General features: G+C 42.1%; 1 protein-coding gene across 5 annotated transcripts in view; it reads right to left on the bottom strand.

Annotated features, from left to right (window-relative positions):
• The window catches only part of CACNA1C (calcium voltage-gated channel subunit alpha1 C), a 1,037,023-nt gene that overhangs the window by 117,381 nt on the left and 900,793 nt on the right, over window positions 1–18,849 (bottom strand). For all 5 annotated transcript variants that reach the window (XM_072650128.1, XM_072650131.1, XM_072650129.1 and 2 more), the window contains 6 exons: window positions 18,339–18,453; window positions 17,325–17,442; window positions 16,316–16,385; window positions 8,171–8,303; window positions 7,767–7,896; window positions 6,291–6,350 (listed from right to left, as the gene is read on the bottom strand). In XM_072650128.1, the coding sequence (XP_072506229.1) occupies window positions 6,291–6,350; window positions 7,767–7,896; window positions 8,171–8,303; window positions 16,316–16,385; window positions 17,325–17,442; window positions 18,339–18,453 (626 nt within the window). The remainder of the gene's footprint in view (window positions 1–6,290; window positions 6,351–7,766; window positions 7,897–8,170; window positions 8,304–16,315; window positions 16,386–17,324; window positions 17,443–18,338; window positions 18,454–18,849) is intronic.

Genomic DNA, 18,849 nt, shown 5'->3' with positions numbered 1-18,849 from the left:
ATGATCTTTTACCTTTTCAACATCAGCCATCTTTTTGCCTCTCATCTTGTCTAAAACTTTGCCTCCATGATCCCTCCTTACCTTTCTTCCTTCCTTCCTTCCCTCCTGTCCATTTGCAGCTTCACTGTATCAACTGGATTTCTGCTGCTTATAAACATGACTAGCTCTCCCCATCCATATAAAAACCAACTCCTCCTCCCCAAACTCTCAAACACGTTCACTTGACTGCCATCCTCTTGAATTATTATCCTATATTTATCCTTTTTTTATTTTTGAACTTCCAAAAAAAGATTTTTTAATGTTCGTTTTCTTCTTTTCCTCATCCAGACTTTGCAATCACATTTCTAACCCGACCACTTACTGAAACTGCTCTCTGCCAAAGGTCTCGTAACTACTAGATCTGATAGCCTTTTTCCAGTCTTCATTCTGTTTGACATTTGATGACTTCTCTTTTCTCAGGGTTTTCTCAGGGTTCTCTCTTCTTCATAGGTTTCTGTGTGATATTACTTTCCCCTGTTCTTCTGTTTGTGCGACTCTTTCTTTTCTTGTGCTTTTTACTGGCTCTTCTTTTATCACCCACCTCTAAAGTGTGAGCCATCCCTAAGGTTTTGTCCTTAGGCACTTTTCTTTTGTCCCTTTCTATACTTTCTTGATCTCACCAACTCCTGTGATTTCAATTTATTATCTGTAAACAAATTACTGCCAAATCTCCATGTCTAACCCTGGTATCTCTCATGAATTTCAGTCCTGCCAACTGACTGTGGCTTTCCATCTGGATTTCCTATTGGCACTTCAAACTCAACATGTGCAAAACAGAACCAATGATTTCTCTTTTCCTCTAATACTGCTTCTTCTTTTTAAGCTTTCCTATTTTTGGTAAGGGCACCATCATCATTCCAGTCACCCAGGTCCACAACCCTAGAGCCATCTTTGACTTTCTCCCAAACCTCACCCTGACATCCTTGTGTGTGTGTGTGTGTGTGTGTGTGTGTGTGTGTGTGTTTGTCCTTCATTGCTGAAGAAGACCATGCCATCAGAGAAATAATGAAGTGACTTGCACTTGACTTTGTTTTGAGTGAGGGAGGGCTGTGCAGGTCACCAGCCTCACTTCTCCAGAATCATCTGAATCCAGTGACCAGATGTTCATCAGGATGACTGGAGATGACCCAGGATGAGGCAATTGGGGTTAAGTGACTTGTCCAAGGTCATACAGCTAGTGAGTATCAAGTATCTGAGGTGAGATATGAACTCAGGTCCTCCTGACTCTTGCACTGGTGCTCCATCCATTGCACCACCTAGCTGCCCACATCCAAGTATTTTCTGTCTCATTGATTTTACCCCTATAACAGCTTTCACGTTGATTTTCTTTCTTCCATACACATGACCACTAACCTGGTTTAAGCTGTCCCTACTGCCCCCTTCACCTGTACTATTCCAATAACTTCCTAATTGATCTCCAGGGTTCTGGGCCCTACCGTCTCTAATCCATTGTCTACAGAAATGCCAAATTAATCTTCCCAAGATAGTCTGGTGATGTCACTTCTAGAGCTCCCTATTGCTTCTAGGTTAACATATAGACTCCTTAGTTGGCATTTTAAAGCTCTAGAATCTAGCCACAACCTGTCTTTCCAGAACGATTCCCATTGCTCCTTTTCACACACCTGACATTTCTGCTAAATCACTCTAGTAGCTATCTCTCAAACTCAACATTCCATCTTGCATCTCTATGCCTCCCTACTGTGTCTGCAAGCATAGAGTGCACTCCTTCCTCGTCTTATCCCGGTGGAGAAGCCTCAGTTTCAAGACAAAGTTTGGGATTCCTTCCCTCACTCCATCCTCTTTCCTGCTCCCCTCCCTTAATACTGTTTCCCTCCTCAAATCACTCTGCATTTACATATCTGTATAAATGTGGTGTCTCCTCCATAGAATGTAAATTCCTTATATAATTTCTTTTTCAACCCTACGTGTGTCTTGTATATAATTGGTATTTAATATATGATTGTTAAATTTGTGGAATGTTGTTTTCCTAATTTCAATTTATATAAGCATTCCAGCCCCCCTCCCCCAACTAAAGTATCATCTTGACAATAGGAGCTACACTGTTGACTTCTTACGTATATCCCCCAACAGTACCTACTTATCAGTTCCGTGCTCTTAGTGGGTGCTCGAAAATATTTTGTTAAATCAAATTGAATTGAAGCATAGGACAATTTAAGGGTGGGAAAGAGTTATAGGCTACAGAGTTACCTGATGGGGGGGAAAGTTATGGCCTAGCAGTTGAGTCGTGGATGCGAAAATGGGGAGTTGGCCACCTGACCAACTGGAGTCTGGCTTTTCTTTGTGAAATCAGGGCATGCATAGGACAGGGTGTTTTCAGAGCAATTCAAAAGCAAACACAGGGGGAGCTTGCAAAAATAGCTCTTGCAACCTAATTCTTTCCATTTGTCTCTTGCAATAGGGGGTCACAGGGGATTCAGGCACCTGTGCTATGAAACAGTTTTGGGAAGTAGGTGGATTACATAAAAGGATGTGAGGGAATAGATTGGGAGTGTTCCATTAGCCCCACCATCTGGAGTGTATGACTGCCCCCTTCCCAACTCCCTCAGCCTCTGAAATGCTGAGGACCTCTGGGATTGGACCTAAGTTTTGATAGCATATATGGAAAAGGGAGCTCTCTCCTTCCCAAGCCAAACTCCTTACCTTGAGCATTTCTACTTAGTGCTGAGGGAAAGAGCTAGGTCACTTTTATCCCTGTCTCTCCAGGATTATATCTTATGTGGAAACTCCTGAGACTTGGCAGTTTTTTCCTTCTGTTTGAGAAGGTAGCATCACTCAAGATTAGAGGAAATACAGGGTTCAAGATGCTAACCTTTGTCCTCTTTGCTGTGTTCTTGTACACAGGGGCACCCCAAAGAGAGACTATACCAGGATTACTGCAGTCGTGCTCTGCGTGTGTGTGTGTGTGTGTGTGTGTGTGTGCGTGTGTGTGTGTGTGTGTGTGTGTAGGAAGCTGTCTCTGTGAGAAGCAGGTAGGAGGCTAAGGAAAAAAAGCATGGGAAGGACAGTTCAGGACTGCTTGTATTTGGACTATCCAGCAATGCTGGGTCTGAGAACATAGTCAAAGTTGTTTGTCCTTAACCCAATTCCTTGCTATGAGCCACCTGCTCAGCCTGCTATTTCCTGGAAACATCTAGCCATTGTTCATGAAGAATAGTCTTAGAAGAGACCAAAATAGCAGGATGTTGGAAGAGCTGGAAGAGACCTTAGAGGTCATCTAGTACGTGGGTCCCTTTTGTAGCATCCCTGAAGGATATCTGTCCAACTTCTTTTCCAGTACTTCCAGTGTCAGGGAGCTCATTGCCCCTTAAGGCAGCCTGTTCCTTTGTTGGACACCTCTAGTTCTTAGGCAGTTATTTATATTAAGTTAAAATCTTGCTGCAACTTCTACCTTCTTCCCTCTATAGCTAAGCAGAATAAATCTACTCCCACTTCCACCTGGCAGCCCTCTAAATACTCAAAAGACAGCTACCATGACCCCATTCAGTTTCCTTTTCTTCAGGCTAAAGATTCTGAATTCTGTCAACGGATTTTCAAATGACACATTGGATCCTTTCTGGACTGCTGCTATTAATAGCTTGTTGCCATGAAGAAAGAATTTGACTTATTGGCTTAGCAACTAACCCTCAAAATGGGGAGAAAAGTATAAACTCTGGACTAAGATTTTGAATTTATACTTAGGAGCACACTGAGTGTAGGATGGAGGAGGAGGGACAGGGAATGGGAGGGAAGAAAAAGGCTCTTGCCATCACAAAGCTTGTAAAGGGGTCCTTTACTATTTTCAGCTTGTATGGCAACATTGAACAAAAATCAGCACCATTGAAATCAATGTGGGAAGCTCTGTAGAGGGGGGGGGTGGAAAGTGAGCATCATACTTGGGGTCCTCTTTTGAAGAAGGGCTCATCCTTCATCCCTGCCCTTGAAGACTTTTGTGCCATCAGTGATATTTTTCACACTAAGGTCTAATAAGTAACAACTATCTACAGCAGTTCATTCTAATACCAAGCTGGGTACAATCTCACATGGTTTATCTTATGGCACGGCACGTGATCTGGTGGAGAGATACATGAGGCTTCCTCCTGCACAAGGAGGATGGGATGGAGCAAAGAAATTCTGACCATGGAAATACCGTGGGGAGTATCATTTGTTGAGGTGGAGCTAGGGACAAAGTTTGAGGGTATGAACAACCTTTGTAGGTTAAGGACATGGTAGATAATTGAGTGCAAAAATATGGACACAACCATTTCCCCAACCTAGCTACACATGGGTGCATGTCCTAGCCCACACTTGGATCCAAGGGTTGGATTTGGGTTTACGTATATTGGTGAGGTGTTGTCTATTGTATACATTTCCATGTCTGAACCCACTTCCTATCAGACCCAGTGATGGGAGACCTGATCTATTTAGAGGGAAAGAAACACTCTGAAATAAGACTAAATCTGAAGTGGATATCCCCATGCCTTTTAGCTGCATTAGGTCAGGGATCATGCCTTATCTTGCTTCTCAGGCCTTCTTATATTTAGTTCAGTTCTTTGTGAATTTAATAAATGGTTATCAAATAAATTCATACATTTTATATTAGTAAGTTATACTCTCTTATTCAGAAGGGCCAAATTATAGAAATTTTATCCTTGGTTTTTGGAATGTATTTCATTCTAGGGATAAGATCTAGGGATAACATTTAGAGATAAGATCTCTTTTGATAAAACTCAGAGAGATCTGGAAACCATGGGACAAGTACTGCTTTGCTGATGTGTTCAGTGGTAAGTTGAAACCAGTGTGTTGTTTTTGCCTGGGAAATAAAGTTTTAGGAACATCTAGTCACAGAGCTATTAGCCCCCAGGACAGAAGGTCTGACCAGTGCCAGAGACATTCAGGTTTGTGCCTGTATAGACTCAAGCCTATGGTTTGGATGTTATATTTCTGAGCCCCTTTGCTGACAATTAAATCCTTGTTTCTTGTAATTACCGTCTAACTCCAAATTAAAAAAAAAATTCTCTCAGCATTGAGCTACAAAGAACTCAATAAACTGTGTACACTCTTTGGAAGCCCCAAGATTTAGAACTGACTCATATCCTTTTCATAGGACTAGAGACATAGCCACATTGTGCATATCTTCAGGATAGCCTCTTGGCATGAGCCTTGGGATCCAGACTTAATATATGCAAAAAAGGACAAGGGAAGAGAACAGCATATGTTTTTTATTTCCAGCCTCTTTTTCTCTACCTTTGGTGGCCATAAATAGTAATTTTTGTGCCTAGGAAAATCACCACAAACTATGCCCATGCAACCTATAAAGCTGAGACTGCCTTGAGAAGGAAGGGGCTTCACATATGGTAGCTTTTTACTTTAACTAATTAAGTTCTGAGTGACCTCTAAATTCAGCACCCTGGAAGAAAGCCCTATATGTTCCCCTTTAGTTGTGACTCTGGTCAGAAGGGAAGGTGAACCTTTCCCTGAAAAACCAGGAAGTGGGGCGAAGGTCCTTTGTATGAGTGAGGCAGCACTGAATTATGTATATTTGGTAAAAAAGGTTGGGAGTTGGAATATGGTGTGAGAGTTGTGTGAGTGTGTTTTTGGGGGTAAAGGGTGAACTTCAGGTTGACTCAGTGTTAATGCCACTGAGATGACTACATGACCAGTTTTCTTGACGGCCTTTCCATGTCAAACGCTCCCTGGCCATATAGTAGACAAAAATATATTTTGTTTGCAGGTAACAAAGGAGGGGGCTCAATATGGCTCTTGGCTTAGGACAAGGTACCCATCATAAAAGTGATAGCTACTATAGGCTCCTTCCAATCAAAGGGTTAAAGGAGAGTGAAAGAGAAGGAAAGAAACAGAAGAAAGAGAGAAAGAGACAGAAACAACCAGAAAGTCTCTCATACTTGTACACACACACACACACACACACACACACACACACACACACACACACATACACACACACGTGTTCAGGAGAGGTAGAGAAAAAGAGAGAGACAGAGACAGTGAGGATGTATTATTTGCTCATGTTGCATTACCTTAAGGATAATTTCTAAGGTAAAGATACTAGTGAAGACATAGTCTGCATTGCCTAGGATCTGAAAAATAAGCACAATTGGGTTAGTGGCTCTGATTGTGAACCAGACAGCCCCAGGGGCATGTGGGTTAGCAACAGACAGTGGCAGAGAGAGCTGGTGCTGGTGGCAAGAGGAAGGCATGAGGAGGAGGACAGCAAAGGATGGAGGCTTTACCTTCAGAGCAATTTCAATGGTGAAAATGGTAGTAAAAACTATATCAAAATAAAACAGAATCTGCAAAACAAAAAGGGACAGGGTTGGAGGGAAGGGGAAGAGGGAGGTCAAAAGGGAAGGGAGATAGATCATTGGATATTCACCAGAACAGGGAATTGCATTTCAAAAATCAAGAAAGCATGTCACATAAAGCTTTGCACATGGAGAAGGCAGAGCTGGACTGGAACCAGGTCAGGAGGCAGGTAGCATTATATCATTTTTTTTTTTTTTGATGCCTTTAAGGCAGAGTTCAGCTTCAGAGATTCTCCAAAGCAGTCCCTACTGAAGCCACTGAGAGGTGAGAGGAGGGTTTCCAGGGCAGGATATAATCAGTTCTGGGTTTGGGGCAGAGATGCCTGTTCTTTTCAGCCCGATATGCTCATCAAAGCAAATCAGCCCAACCCTGATGCTTCTCATTGAGATCTGTGTCGAAGGGGCAAGCAAGCTCGAGATTTTTGCAGATGACACTAGATCCTCAGTTCAGATTGGGTGTGCTCTGCTGAAGGAAATTCACACAGAGGACCCAGCTGCTGGGTTTGCTACGATAGCCCCTTCCTAGCACCAGAGACTCCTATAGTCTGGACTAGGGGTAAGCTCAGAATTGCAATTCCCTTCACTTTGGAGTGGTGGCTAAAACTCGAAGGTCAGAGTCCCTTCTATCTCCCACTCCCATACTTCCCCTCCAATCTCTCCTCTTAGGTGGCTTTCTGGAGACCACACTAGGAAATATTTCTTCAACATGGGACTTGGTAAAAATGGAGTCTTAGTTGTGATGCACTTGAGGACTACCATCCAGAATTAGTCCAAGCCTTCTGAGGACGGCTTTAGCTAGAACTTTATTTCCTGGGATAGTCATGGTTTAGACAATCTATGCCCACCCTGGGTTCTGTTTAATTCAGGCTATGAGATTAAAGAATCACCTGTTCAGTTCTCATTCTAGCATAGGCTCTAATGAAATGAGTCCTGAAATTTTTCAGGGAATTCAATAACCCAAGTGAAGATCTCAGGGACTTGGTCTAAAGAGAATTTGCCACATTGTGGGTACATCATCATTCCCTCCCTTCTATCCATTATTGAGAATGGAAATGCTGTAATGCTAAGAGGGAAGAGAACCAGTGCCTTACTTCACTGAGCATTTTTGGTAACTTGATTTCCTAGGACACGTGAAGAATCTAGTAGCTTGTGCTTTCCTCCCCCTCAGGAGGAGCCAGAGGCATCTGGGTATAACCTCTTTTGGTGGCTTCTAGTCCTGAAATGTGGACATATATGGAGCCTGGACTCTTAAAGGGGTCTAGTTGTTTTGCTTGATCATAGGTTATAGAAGTGGGCATCTTCTTCCTGCCTGGGCTTTCACAGATCTGTGTCAGCCATCACATTGCTGGGCCTGCCCAAAATCCTCCCCTCCAAGAGGAAGACGGGGGCAAAGGGAATGCGTACTTGGTTCCTAAAGGAGTTGTGTCGGACCGGGTCCTCAGCAGCCAGGGAGATGCTGCTGAGCAGGATGAAAAAGAGGATGAGATTGGTAAAGATATTGTTGTTGACGATGCGGTGACACTGAAGACGGAACCTTTGGAAGAAAAGAGAAGCTAGGTTAGAAAGGGGAGAGGATAGAGGCAGATACTGACACCGCGGCAGGTGGACTCTACAGAGCTTTTGGCGGCCCAACTCTGCTTTTAGGGAGTGGATGCTCTTGAGTTCCAGGCACCTAGGTTTGGGTGGGTGTTGGGGGAGGCCTGAAGCCTTGGAGACAGATACAATTGGGACACAGGCCCTTGGTGGCTGTTCTAGGTGTTATGCTTTGGAGGAAACAGAACCTTTCCTCGCACAGCATTTCTGAATACCTGTTGTTATGGCCAAAGATGAAAAACGCACTGGCTTCTGGCATGGGTACTGCCTTCTCCTTGAGGTGCAACTCAGAGAGTGGGCGAGGGCGGGGGCCCACAGGCATCTCAGGCTCCTCTTCCTCTTCTTCTCCTGCAAGAAACAGGCTCATTCAAATATGAGTTTTCTACCTTTTGCTGCTAATATCTGGCCATTATAGTGAAAACTTGAGGAAGCACTGGCTGCTATGGAAATCCATTATGTCATCTATAATAGAAATCCTATTTGTTTTATTCTTGTGGGTCCCATGGGGGCTTTTGCGGAGAGAAAAGAGGCTTTCTTATGATTGAGGAGCAATCAGACACTAGGAGAGAGGCTGTATGGGATAGCAGACATAGGATTTGGAGTCAAGTTCATGACTCTCAACTCTGCTCCTTGCTCCCTATATGACCTTGGGGAAGTCCAGAACTTCTGTTTAAGGAGGGTTCTCAGTTCAGAACATTTCCTCATTTTTCATCTGGCTGCACTATTGTGCTTCATCTCTGATTTCTTCACTATGCTGCAGGAAGCTCGTTATTGGGAAAACCTCATCATCCTTCAAGATCCCAATAATTCTGGCTCTCCATTGCATCACTACCCTCTGCCCCGTCTGACTTAAGGAACTTGAACTCCAAAACCTCCATTTCAGGAGGGAGCTCAGCTCAGATATCTCCCCTTTCTCACCTGGCTGTACTACTCTGGGACATCTGACTTGTCCACCATGTCCCCCAGTTGGGTACCTGCTTCCTTCCCCCCCTGAGTTTTAGCTTCCTCTGGTGCGCTATCTTTCCCCATTAGAGTGTAAGCAACTTGAAAGCAGGGATTTTTTTTTGGTAGTTGTGTCTCTAGTGCTTAACTTAGCACAGTTAGACAATAGCAGGCACTTAATACACATTTATTGACCGACTGATGTAGCTTTAGTTCTCAGAGCTTCGATTTCCATATCTCTAAAGTAAAGGGGGTGGCCTAGATGATTTCTAAGGTTCCTTCTGACTCTAAGTCCTCTGATCTCTCATCTCTGTGCCTTCAGGGGTGGCCTTGAGGCTGCATGGGGTACTCTAGGTCCTCAAGTGTGGGCCTTTGACTTAAAAAGTTTAGATTCTGTCAAAGGGTCACCCTTGAGGACCTAGCAGGCCCACATGTGGCCTCGAGGCAGCAGGTTCCCCCAGACTGTTCTCCTTTCCTGGAATGTGCCTCCTCTTCACCTCTGCCTCTTAGAATCCCAAGCTTCAATTGCCACCTCCTATGTGAGGCCTCTCCTGATCTCCCCCAGAGGCTACTGACCCTGGGAGCCCCAAATTATCTTGTATTTATTTTATGTATTATAATAAATGCAGAAGCCGTCCTGACTTCCTAATAGAAGGTAAGCTTCTTGAGCTTATATAGCATTATAAGGTTCTTGAGGGCAAAGACTATCTCATCTTTGTTTATGTATCTCCAGTATCTAGCATAGTGCCTCCAGCATTGTAGGTGTTTAAGGAATGTTTTTTTGATCGACTGATCCTGTGAAAAGTGATAGAGAATCATCCGATCATATACACAGCAATGGGAGATTTGCAGTTTCATGAGCAATCATCTTTTTCATCGTACTGAGTTATAGAAATGCTTATTTTGTTCAGTGAAATGAAAATAAAACAAATAAAATGAGGAAAAAAAACAAATAAATATAATAAAAAATGAAAATAAAAACCCAACAATATTTTAAAAAGTAGAATAAAATTTTGGTGACAAATAGGAAGGTGATAGAGATCGACTAGCTGTGTGAGAAAGCCATTGTACAGGATCGTAGACACAGGATCATCAGTCTAAAACCAGAAGGGAACACAGAGGCTGGCTAGTCCAGCCTTATTTTACAAGTGAGGCCCACCCCAGGTCACACAGGTGGTAAGTAGCAGGGGTGGGATTTCAATGTAGGTTCTCCTGTTCTTTCCATCGGGCCATGCTGTTTTTAAACTGTCCAGCTCTTTTCAACAGTACTTTAAAATTCACAGAATGAAAAAGATTGTCTTGTCTCATCCCTCACCTTTGCCCCTGGAGATTCGGGAGTGAATTGGAAGGGTTTTAGAATCTAAAGCTTTGTAAGCCACATAGCTCCCTCTTTATAAAGGGACTGCACAGCAGTACATTCTGGTATGGTAAAACTGGGGAGAGCATTATAAGATTCAACCTAGGACCTGGCAGAATTTTGTTAGCTAGAATTCAGCTCGAAATTTCTTTGAGTTTAATATTGTCCCCTTGTCTCTGATCTCTCCTCCTTATAATTCTTATTGTGCGCTGTTGCCAGATCAGTGTTTCTAAAACCTTTGTTGCTTTCAGGAAAAAAAGGCCAGATTCCTTAGCTTGTCATTTAGTGACCTTTGCCACCTAGTCCCTACCTTACTCTACTACCTTACATGAACCTTTTATTATTGTCAGCTACTTTCTTGAAGTGTAGGTTAAGATTTTTTAGGTAAATCTTATTTTAAAATCATATTTTATTTTTTCAATCAGCAAAAAATTCACCTTTTCTCCCTTCCATCCTGCTCTCCCATCCTTCTATTAAGTTGAGAATGAAAGAAAAATAGAACCCCTATCACAAACATGTGTAGTCAAAACCCTCAAATTTCTGCATTGGCTACAACCCAAAACATATGTTTCATGTGGTACTCTGAGACCTTCATGTCCCTATCAGGAGTTAGGAAGCACACGTCATCATTCCTTCTCTGGAATCACAGTTGCCAGGTAAAATTTTGCTGTCCTTTGGATGCTGCTACATTTTATGATGCTAGAGATTTTTGATATTGTACTTGAGCAGATTCGTATTGGGATAACTGATGTCAGGGATAGATCTTGATGTTCTGATGAATCCTTCAATTCCAACAGCTGACTTGCCAATCTTAGGCCAAATGCAAAGTTAATCACTTGATAGCAGACCAGCAACATTCAGCTAATATAAAGCCACTAGAAATAATTTTCAGAGTTGTCAATTCATGGTTATTTCTCATTAGAAAAGCCTCATTTCTTCATTAGAAAGTCAGAATTGTGCAGAATTGTGTCTCATGGATCACCAATGAAATACCCATCTCCTTTTGGGGGAGGAGGGTGGGCAAGGGTCAGGAAGCACTTGTAGTGGTTGTACTCTGACCATTTACATTGGCAAGAAGGAGGAAAGGTCTGTTAAAAGTCTTGTAAATAATGTTTTGAAAATCGCCAGTCTGGTTATTGGGTAAAATCTCTATTTCACAACTAGGGAGTAGGTACTACACCCAACGGTACACTCATTTGTATTTTTTTGATCAAGTGGCTCCTAACTTTCTGGGAATGGACTCCAAACTGTCATGGACTCCCATAAGCTGGTTCTAGCCTACTAGGCCAAACAAATTTCCCTTCATTGCCTAACACACAGCAAGTTCCTGTCCTTGGCTATCATCTTCTCTCTCTCCATACTATACTTTTCCTTTAGCACTTCCATGATTTCAGTCACCCTATCTATGAAAATGACTCTCAAGTCTCTATCTGTAAGTCCTGACCTTTCCCCTAAGTCTGGACCTTAGAAGAGCTATAGGGCATCACTCTACTTGAACCCGGAACCCAGTCCTCATAAAAAAATAAGCTCTTTTCTTAGCCATGATTCTTTTATTTACTATTTCTGGCAGTTGATGAGCTGAGCCTTGAAAGAAGATAGGGGTTCTAAGAGGTGGGAGTTCATTCTAGACATGGGGGAAGGTGTGTGCAAAGACACGGAATATGAGATGGAATACCAGGTAGGCCAAGAGGAATAACATGCAAAAAAGCCTGGAAAGGAACCAGATTGTGAAAGCTTTCAATGCCATCTGAGGCATTTTTATGTTATTCTAAAGATGACAGGGAACTCTTGAAGGCTCTTAAGAAGCTGCGTGATTTTAGGAAGATTATGATGAATATAAAGATGTTAAAGTATTTTCTTACAACCAGTGAACCAGGAATTAAGAAGTAGGATGAGGATGGGGTCTCAGCCATTGAATGATAGCTCTTGACACCATACCAGAAATGTCTAGTGACTGGCTGAATAAGTCAGACCACAGTTCTGGGGAAGTAAACCCTGGATGTTGAGAAGAGAGTCTGCTGTGAAGGAAGAGTTCAACTCCTAATATCCTGCTTCTTACACCTTTTGCACAGTGCAGAAAAATGGGGGATGGGAATTCTCCTCCTCCCCTCCTCCACTGGCAAAAGTATTGCATGCATAGTGATATGGGGATTCAAGGCTATTGCTTCCGGAACCCCAACTGTCTTTGTGGATGATGTCTGTCTTTGTGGAATTACAGAGAACATAACTTCAGGCTTGTCTGACTGAGTAAGCTCATGTTCTCGCTGACACATAGGTCGTGTAAAAAAATCATCTCCTCTTTCCCCGCTGAAAATCTAAATGAGAGCAAACACTGGCATTTGTTTGAACAAAGAGGCTACCTAAAAAAAAAAGGTAAACTATAAGTCCTCACTATGGAATGGGTGGCTCTTCCTGGCCATCACCAATCAATCCCCTTTGGCATAGCCCCTGGTCACAGAATACTTGAAGACTACTCAAGTATCAACCAGGGGCTTATGATTGTGCATGTCCATGAAGGGCCAGAACATGAAGCCAAAGTACACATGTGTAGCTCCATAGTAGGTATCCCAGTTCAGCAGATAAGGGGGTTCCCCTGATTATCCCCGTTATGTGAATAAGATGACTAAAACCATAATTCTCTTCTATTTGCACTGGCAGTGTGCTACACACCCTACATGAGTGGATGAACAGGTATTTCTAAGCAGAGTGGGTTATTTGCCCAGTAGACTAACTCCAATCCCTTGGAATTTAGAGATTAAATAACGAGGGAGCCTCCTAGGCCACCAGCATGTTTTTCATTTCTCAAAGAGAATAGCTGAAGGGTAGAGTTGGAAGATCTTTGCTTCCCCCAGCCTTCCTGACCCCCTCTGAAGTTATATTTGCATGAATCAATTTGACATAGAGAAAATGACAGCCTGAAGCTGTGGAAGAGAAGAGAGGAGAGAGGTTTGAAGGACAACTCTGGTCAAGGAAAGGAATATATACATCAAGCAGAAGATGGTTTGAAAGTCTTTTAGGACTCTGAGACCCAGAAGAATTCAAGCAATGTTCTGTGCATGATTAAGAAAGAAAAAAATTGATTTGTGCTCTTCATCCACACATCACTCATTTTGTGAAATTCCATCACTTAAATAGGAAGAAGATATTCTGCTTGCTGAAAAAATTATAGTTTCTTCCCTTCTGCATGGAGGGACATGAGGAGACGAGCTACTGGGCTCATAGAACACTGTGTCTTTGGAGAGGGAGAGATGGGAACAGCAGGGAACTATGGAACACCAATGGGTTTCTTTGTGAATGTGGTGGGGGAGGTGGAGATGGAGGGGAAGATAAATTCAACTGTTTATGGGATGAGAGTCTTCAAACAAAAAGAGAGAGGACTGGATACTGAAGGGGGAAAAGGCCTGGGTCTGGAGGAAGGGAAAGGAGTCATCACTCGAGATAAGCAAGGATCGATTTCCAGGGAGTCCAGAAAATTCTGGTGGATCAAATTAAATTCAAATAACCAGAAATTTATTAAGCTTACTTATTATATGCAAGGCAAGATGACATTACTTTTAAGAAGTTTATGAACTAATGGAATGGAGGGAAAGGAGCACAGACTTTAAGTTTTCTGGGTTTCATTTGTTTCATATATAAAATGATGGGGTTAGAGTACAGGATCACTAAGGTCCTTTTTACCTATATATCCTAGGATCTATGAACAAGGTCTATGATTCATTCAGCATAGAGTGAAGCTAGAGGAATTTCCCCATTTAAAAATATTAAATAAATAGAAAGCATATAAGATTGACCAGTTTTTTTTTTTTAATTGGAATAGGCTTATCCTTGATGTCTGATGGGCTGGCATAAGCCTCTGCTGTCTCTCAGACATGGTGGGGGTGGGGTAGAGAGTAATAGATGCTTACATACATAGGTTCGCTTCACGAGTGTTCAGATGAGACTTAGGAAAAAGTCTATTTCTGTATAATGGTAGGCCAACATGAATTCAATTGATTTCAGTTTAATTTAGTTCAATTCAGTTCACTTCAATGCAACAAAAGGTTTATATTCTTTATCCCCCCATCACTCCTTAAAAAAAAATCAACTCATTTAATTAGCAAGAAGAGAACCTGCAGTCTGAAAATCATAGCTTTTGCCCTCTAACCTAGACATACTTGAGAAACCACTTAAATTCAAGAGCACACTGTCCTTGGGGCCTGTAAGAGACATTGAGAAGCTCCCATGGTGGTAAGCACTGAGCAAGGCCCTGTGCAGCATCCAAAGATCCGTAATCTCTTCAAGATGGGAAGCCTCCTTGAGGAAATTCTAGCAGGAAGAATTTCAGATCTAGCACTTTTTATCTTATGAGTAGCAATCTTTTTGATTAGGTATGCAGAGAAGAGGCAGAGAACCGTCTTGGGGTAGAGATCTTGGGGTAGAGAACCGTCTTGGGGCAGGAATTTTTCTTGTTCTTTAATTATGAATTTGACAAATACCCCATAAGATGAACACTTTCATATACAAAGTAGAATATTAAAACAGGACTGGGCATGGAGCTGTGAATCCGTATTGTGAATAGCTTGTTATTCTTTTTATGCATATCAATTCAACATGATATTTTCAAAGCTGTCCTGGTTGTCTGTGTTTCCCACTGACCATCATTCTGCTCTTTTCAGTGCATTTAAAAATCTCAGCAATAGCTTTCAACACTACTTGATAAACAGGCAGCATTATGCCCTCTAGTATAATGGGTAGACCATGGCTCTCCCCTTTCCTTCTTTTCTTTGGCTAGTAGCACAGATGAGATAAGCTATGAAGCCTTATAAAATTGCCACAGGTGCAAGAGGTGTTGATACTCCATTACTTACTAAGAAACAAAAAAACAAACCAGGCTCAGAAATGACTGCATCCTAGTGAGTTCCAGTTCTGATCCTTAAATATAAATCTCATAACAGCCATGTACTATGTGTGTGGGGGGGGTGGGGGGGAAGAAGGGTGGCACCCATTTTTAGGACTACTTGAAGCTTTACTCTCAGATGAAGGAGAGAGAGGTTTTTAAGACTTCTTGAAAGTATTGAACTGGCCATCTAACCCAGGCCCAAAGCTTTTGATTATTCTCTCCTCCTCTACCATCCATGCATACTCACTCCCCTGTCCATAACTACATGGAGCAGAATCCTATTTCTCTGTTTGCCTGGGAGCTATCATAGAAATCTCTAGCCATTGTCTCCATGGTAACCAAAAAAAAAAAAAAAGGATGCTAACGCCCTTGGTCAGGATAGAGCCAATGTAAAAAGTGTTAAGAAGGATATGGGAGAGAATAGAAGGAAAATAAGTGGAGTGGGTGGAGGTGTGGGAATACCTGTACTGCATTGCTATTGGCTTCAGGCTTATAGGTCAAGCTTAAATAGGGATTCCTATGAACAAGGATCATAAGATTGAATGGTGTTTTGGAGAGAATTTGAGCAAAATCATGGACCTTTGCTCCTCTTCAGGTCTCTTTATGAAGGAGAATTCTGCTCTCTAGTTTACAAAATAGAATCAGCATAAAACTGAATTAACAAGAATATTTTCTGAGCTGAGTTATCTCCCAAAGTGCTATGTAAAACAAAAAGTGAGATATCTGTCCTTGTACCCAGCAATAAGTTCTTCATAGCACATGAGAGACCTGGCCTATTGTGTTGATTATTATAACATGACATAATGACATATCTCCTACAAATATGTATGATATAGTTACATATAATGATATATATTATCATAATATATTATATATAATGATACTTTAGGTTTATGTACTCTGAAGCAATAATGCTGTTTATATCTTATTGACCCTGAGATTAATCCTTTGAAGAAACTAGGGGCCAGATATTTATTTATTAATATTTTTTAAAAAATTTTAAATGATACAAGGAGACCTTGAAAAAAAAGAGAGGTTAAGTAGCTCACTGATATCACACAGCTAATTACCAACTGGAAAAGCAAAACTAATCCCTATTCCAAAGCTATTTCCACTTGACTTTAGGAGCTAGAAAATTTCCCCTCTCCCCCACCCCCCATCCCAGGTAGCAGGATAGTGTACCTCCAGCTTCTGGGTTGGGATAGGAACCTTTCTCCTCATTTTCATTGGGTTGGAGGTCATCCACGTTGATCTAGGAAGTCAAGAGAAAGAAAGGCGATGGAGCTAATTAGACAATGTTCCATTGATTTGGACATTTGAGATAACCATTTAAATCCTCTAACAGAAACTGTGAGCACTGGACTCAGATATGATCAGTGTTGTTTTGCATTTCTTCTACTAATGTGCTCAGATCATGTGTGGAGGTGACTAAAGCTCACAAATGTTGTGCCAGAAGGAAACTAAGACAGATACAACTAAGCTAGAAATGCTTCAGGCACAGGTCTATTGATCAAGGACCAGTGTGGTTGAGGTCAAAAGATTGGTCATTGAGTGGTAAATATTTTGGACAAAGTAACTTATGAAATTGTCTACATAAGGTGCAGAGAGGGTGATTTGCATCAGTGAAGGGGCTACCCACATTGGTGAAATCCTAGCTACTTGGAAGTATTGGATTATTTTATTTATAAGCTGGGTGCTTTGGATTTATGATTTCATTGGTATGGGGAAGTCCCAGTGTGGGAAATCTCATCACTGATGCAGTTACTCATGAGTATCATATATATCATGAATATAATGAATATCATAGTTTTAGAGAGTTGCCTGGGACTCTTAGAGGTTAAGTAACTTTCCCTTGGTTACATAGCTAGTGGCAGAGACAGGACCCTTGTCTTCCTGATTCTAAGTCCACCCTTCTATCCACCATACCACAGTGTCTCTCTTATGTGACAAAGCCAAAATGCACTTGAATTTCCTTCCCACTTTGTCATCCTAATTCTTCTGCCCTCTCTCCAAATACCAGTCTCATTGTAAGATTAAAATCTTTCTTGTGCCTTCTTTCTCATTCCCTTTGGTAGGGGCTCTTTAGTCTTTTCTATGTCCAGTTTGGTTGGCCTAACTTGAAAAGATTGAGTCTGGGTTCAGGGGTAGCAGGGACATGTAAAGTAGTACCCCATGGGGGTGCACTACTCACCTTGGTGGTGGGTGGAGATTCCCCATCAGCAGTAATTGACTTTAGCTCAATTTTCTCCTCCTTGGTCTCCTCCACAGCTGGTTTTTCTACCTCTTGCTTCTTCTCAGGGCTGGCAGTCCTGGCCAGTCAACAAGAAGAAGAACAAATGAATATTTACTTGAGTGATCAGCATAGAAGAAGACCTGACTTCAGGCTTGTTGAAGGCTAAGGTAATACAGAACCTGCAGGGATCTGCATCCCATACATCTAGCTTCCTTCCTTTGTTGCTACATATACAGCACCATTCTGCGCACCGTGAAGCTGGTCATTTGGTCGCCAAGGTCTCCCTTGTACTCTGGTCACAATCCTTTTCTATCAGCTTGGAATTTCACTGGCTTCAGCTGAATACTTCATTTTGCTTTTATAACCTGCTTCTGAATTGTGGTTAATATTCTAACAAAGGTAACAGGTAGTGCCCAGCTCAGAGGTAACAGCTCAGAGCCCAGAAAATTTCACTCTCAATATGGCCTGGACCAGTGAAGGCACCCAGAATCCATGTGGTCTATTTTTTTTTTTTGCTCTTTTGGTTAGTCAAAAGGGCATGACTTGTTCCCTTTTCACAAAGTGAATTTAGATGTAAGTTAATAAAGAGTGATAAGGCATGCAAGAGGGGTCACTTGAAGTATCTGATCTACCTCCCCCCTCCCAGCCCGTGCCCCTCTAATTTTTCTGTGGCCTTCTTTCTAGCTCTGCTAGGGATTGGCATAATAGCTAGAGTTTGGGGTATCTGGGAAATGCAACCCCCTTGTGGAGAGCATAGTAGGAACCCAATAATGGGAATTACTGGTGGGCAATAAGGAGCAGACCCACTGGTTGTAGAAAGCCAATACTCCCAGAACTTTTATAGGATAAACAGAAAAACAGAAGCCAGGGTCCAATCTTCTCTGCCATCGTCTGAGAAATACTGGAAATTTCCTTATCTGTACTCTCAAAGCTATAGTACCTAGGTTTCTCTTGGCTTAGTTAGAGGGTTACCTGGCTAGCTTCTTCCTCTCTTTTTCCTCCTCCTCTTCTTTCTGGGCAGAAGTGAGGCTCTCAGCATCGGCCAGATTGTCCACAGCAATGGCCAAGAATACATTCAGTAAGATGTCTGTTTTTTGTACATTAGTAAAGGAAATAATCCTTAGAGTTGGAGTTCTTGGTGAGTAGAGACTGGGATAGTGGGGAGGGCAAGGGAAACACAGGAATGAAGTTTCTCTCACCACGGTACAGTTGTTTAACACAGAAAGTTCGTGGCAATGTCCTTAGTAATGTTCTGGCTTCCACTCCAAGGAATCTGTCACCCAGCTATACCCACCTTAACAAATAGCTACTCACTTTGAAAGACCTCAAAAGACTAAAAAGGTTAGCCTACAGTCTCGTAAGGGTTAAAGTGGTGAATTGAGCATATACCCTTTAATCACTTAGTTTCAGTTTAGGTTGTCCAGCTGGTAGCTGGTGATGCAGTGGCTAAAATACTGGACTTGGAGTCTAGAAGACCTAAGTT

This window comes from Notamacropus eugenii, chromosome 3, assembly GCF_028372415.1.
Source record: "Notamacropus eugenii isolate mMacEug1 chromosome 3, mMacEug1.pri_v2, whole genome shotgun sequence".
In the NCBI taxonomy this organism is placed as follows: domain Eukaryota; kingdom Metazoa; phylum Chordata; class Mammalia; order Diprotodontia; family Macropodidae; genus Notamacropus; species Notamacropus eugenii.
This window is presented reverse-complemented; position numbering and strand designations above follow the sequence as displayed.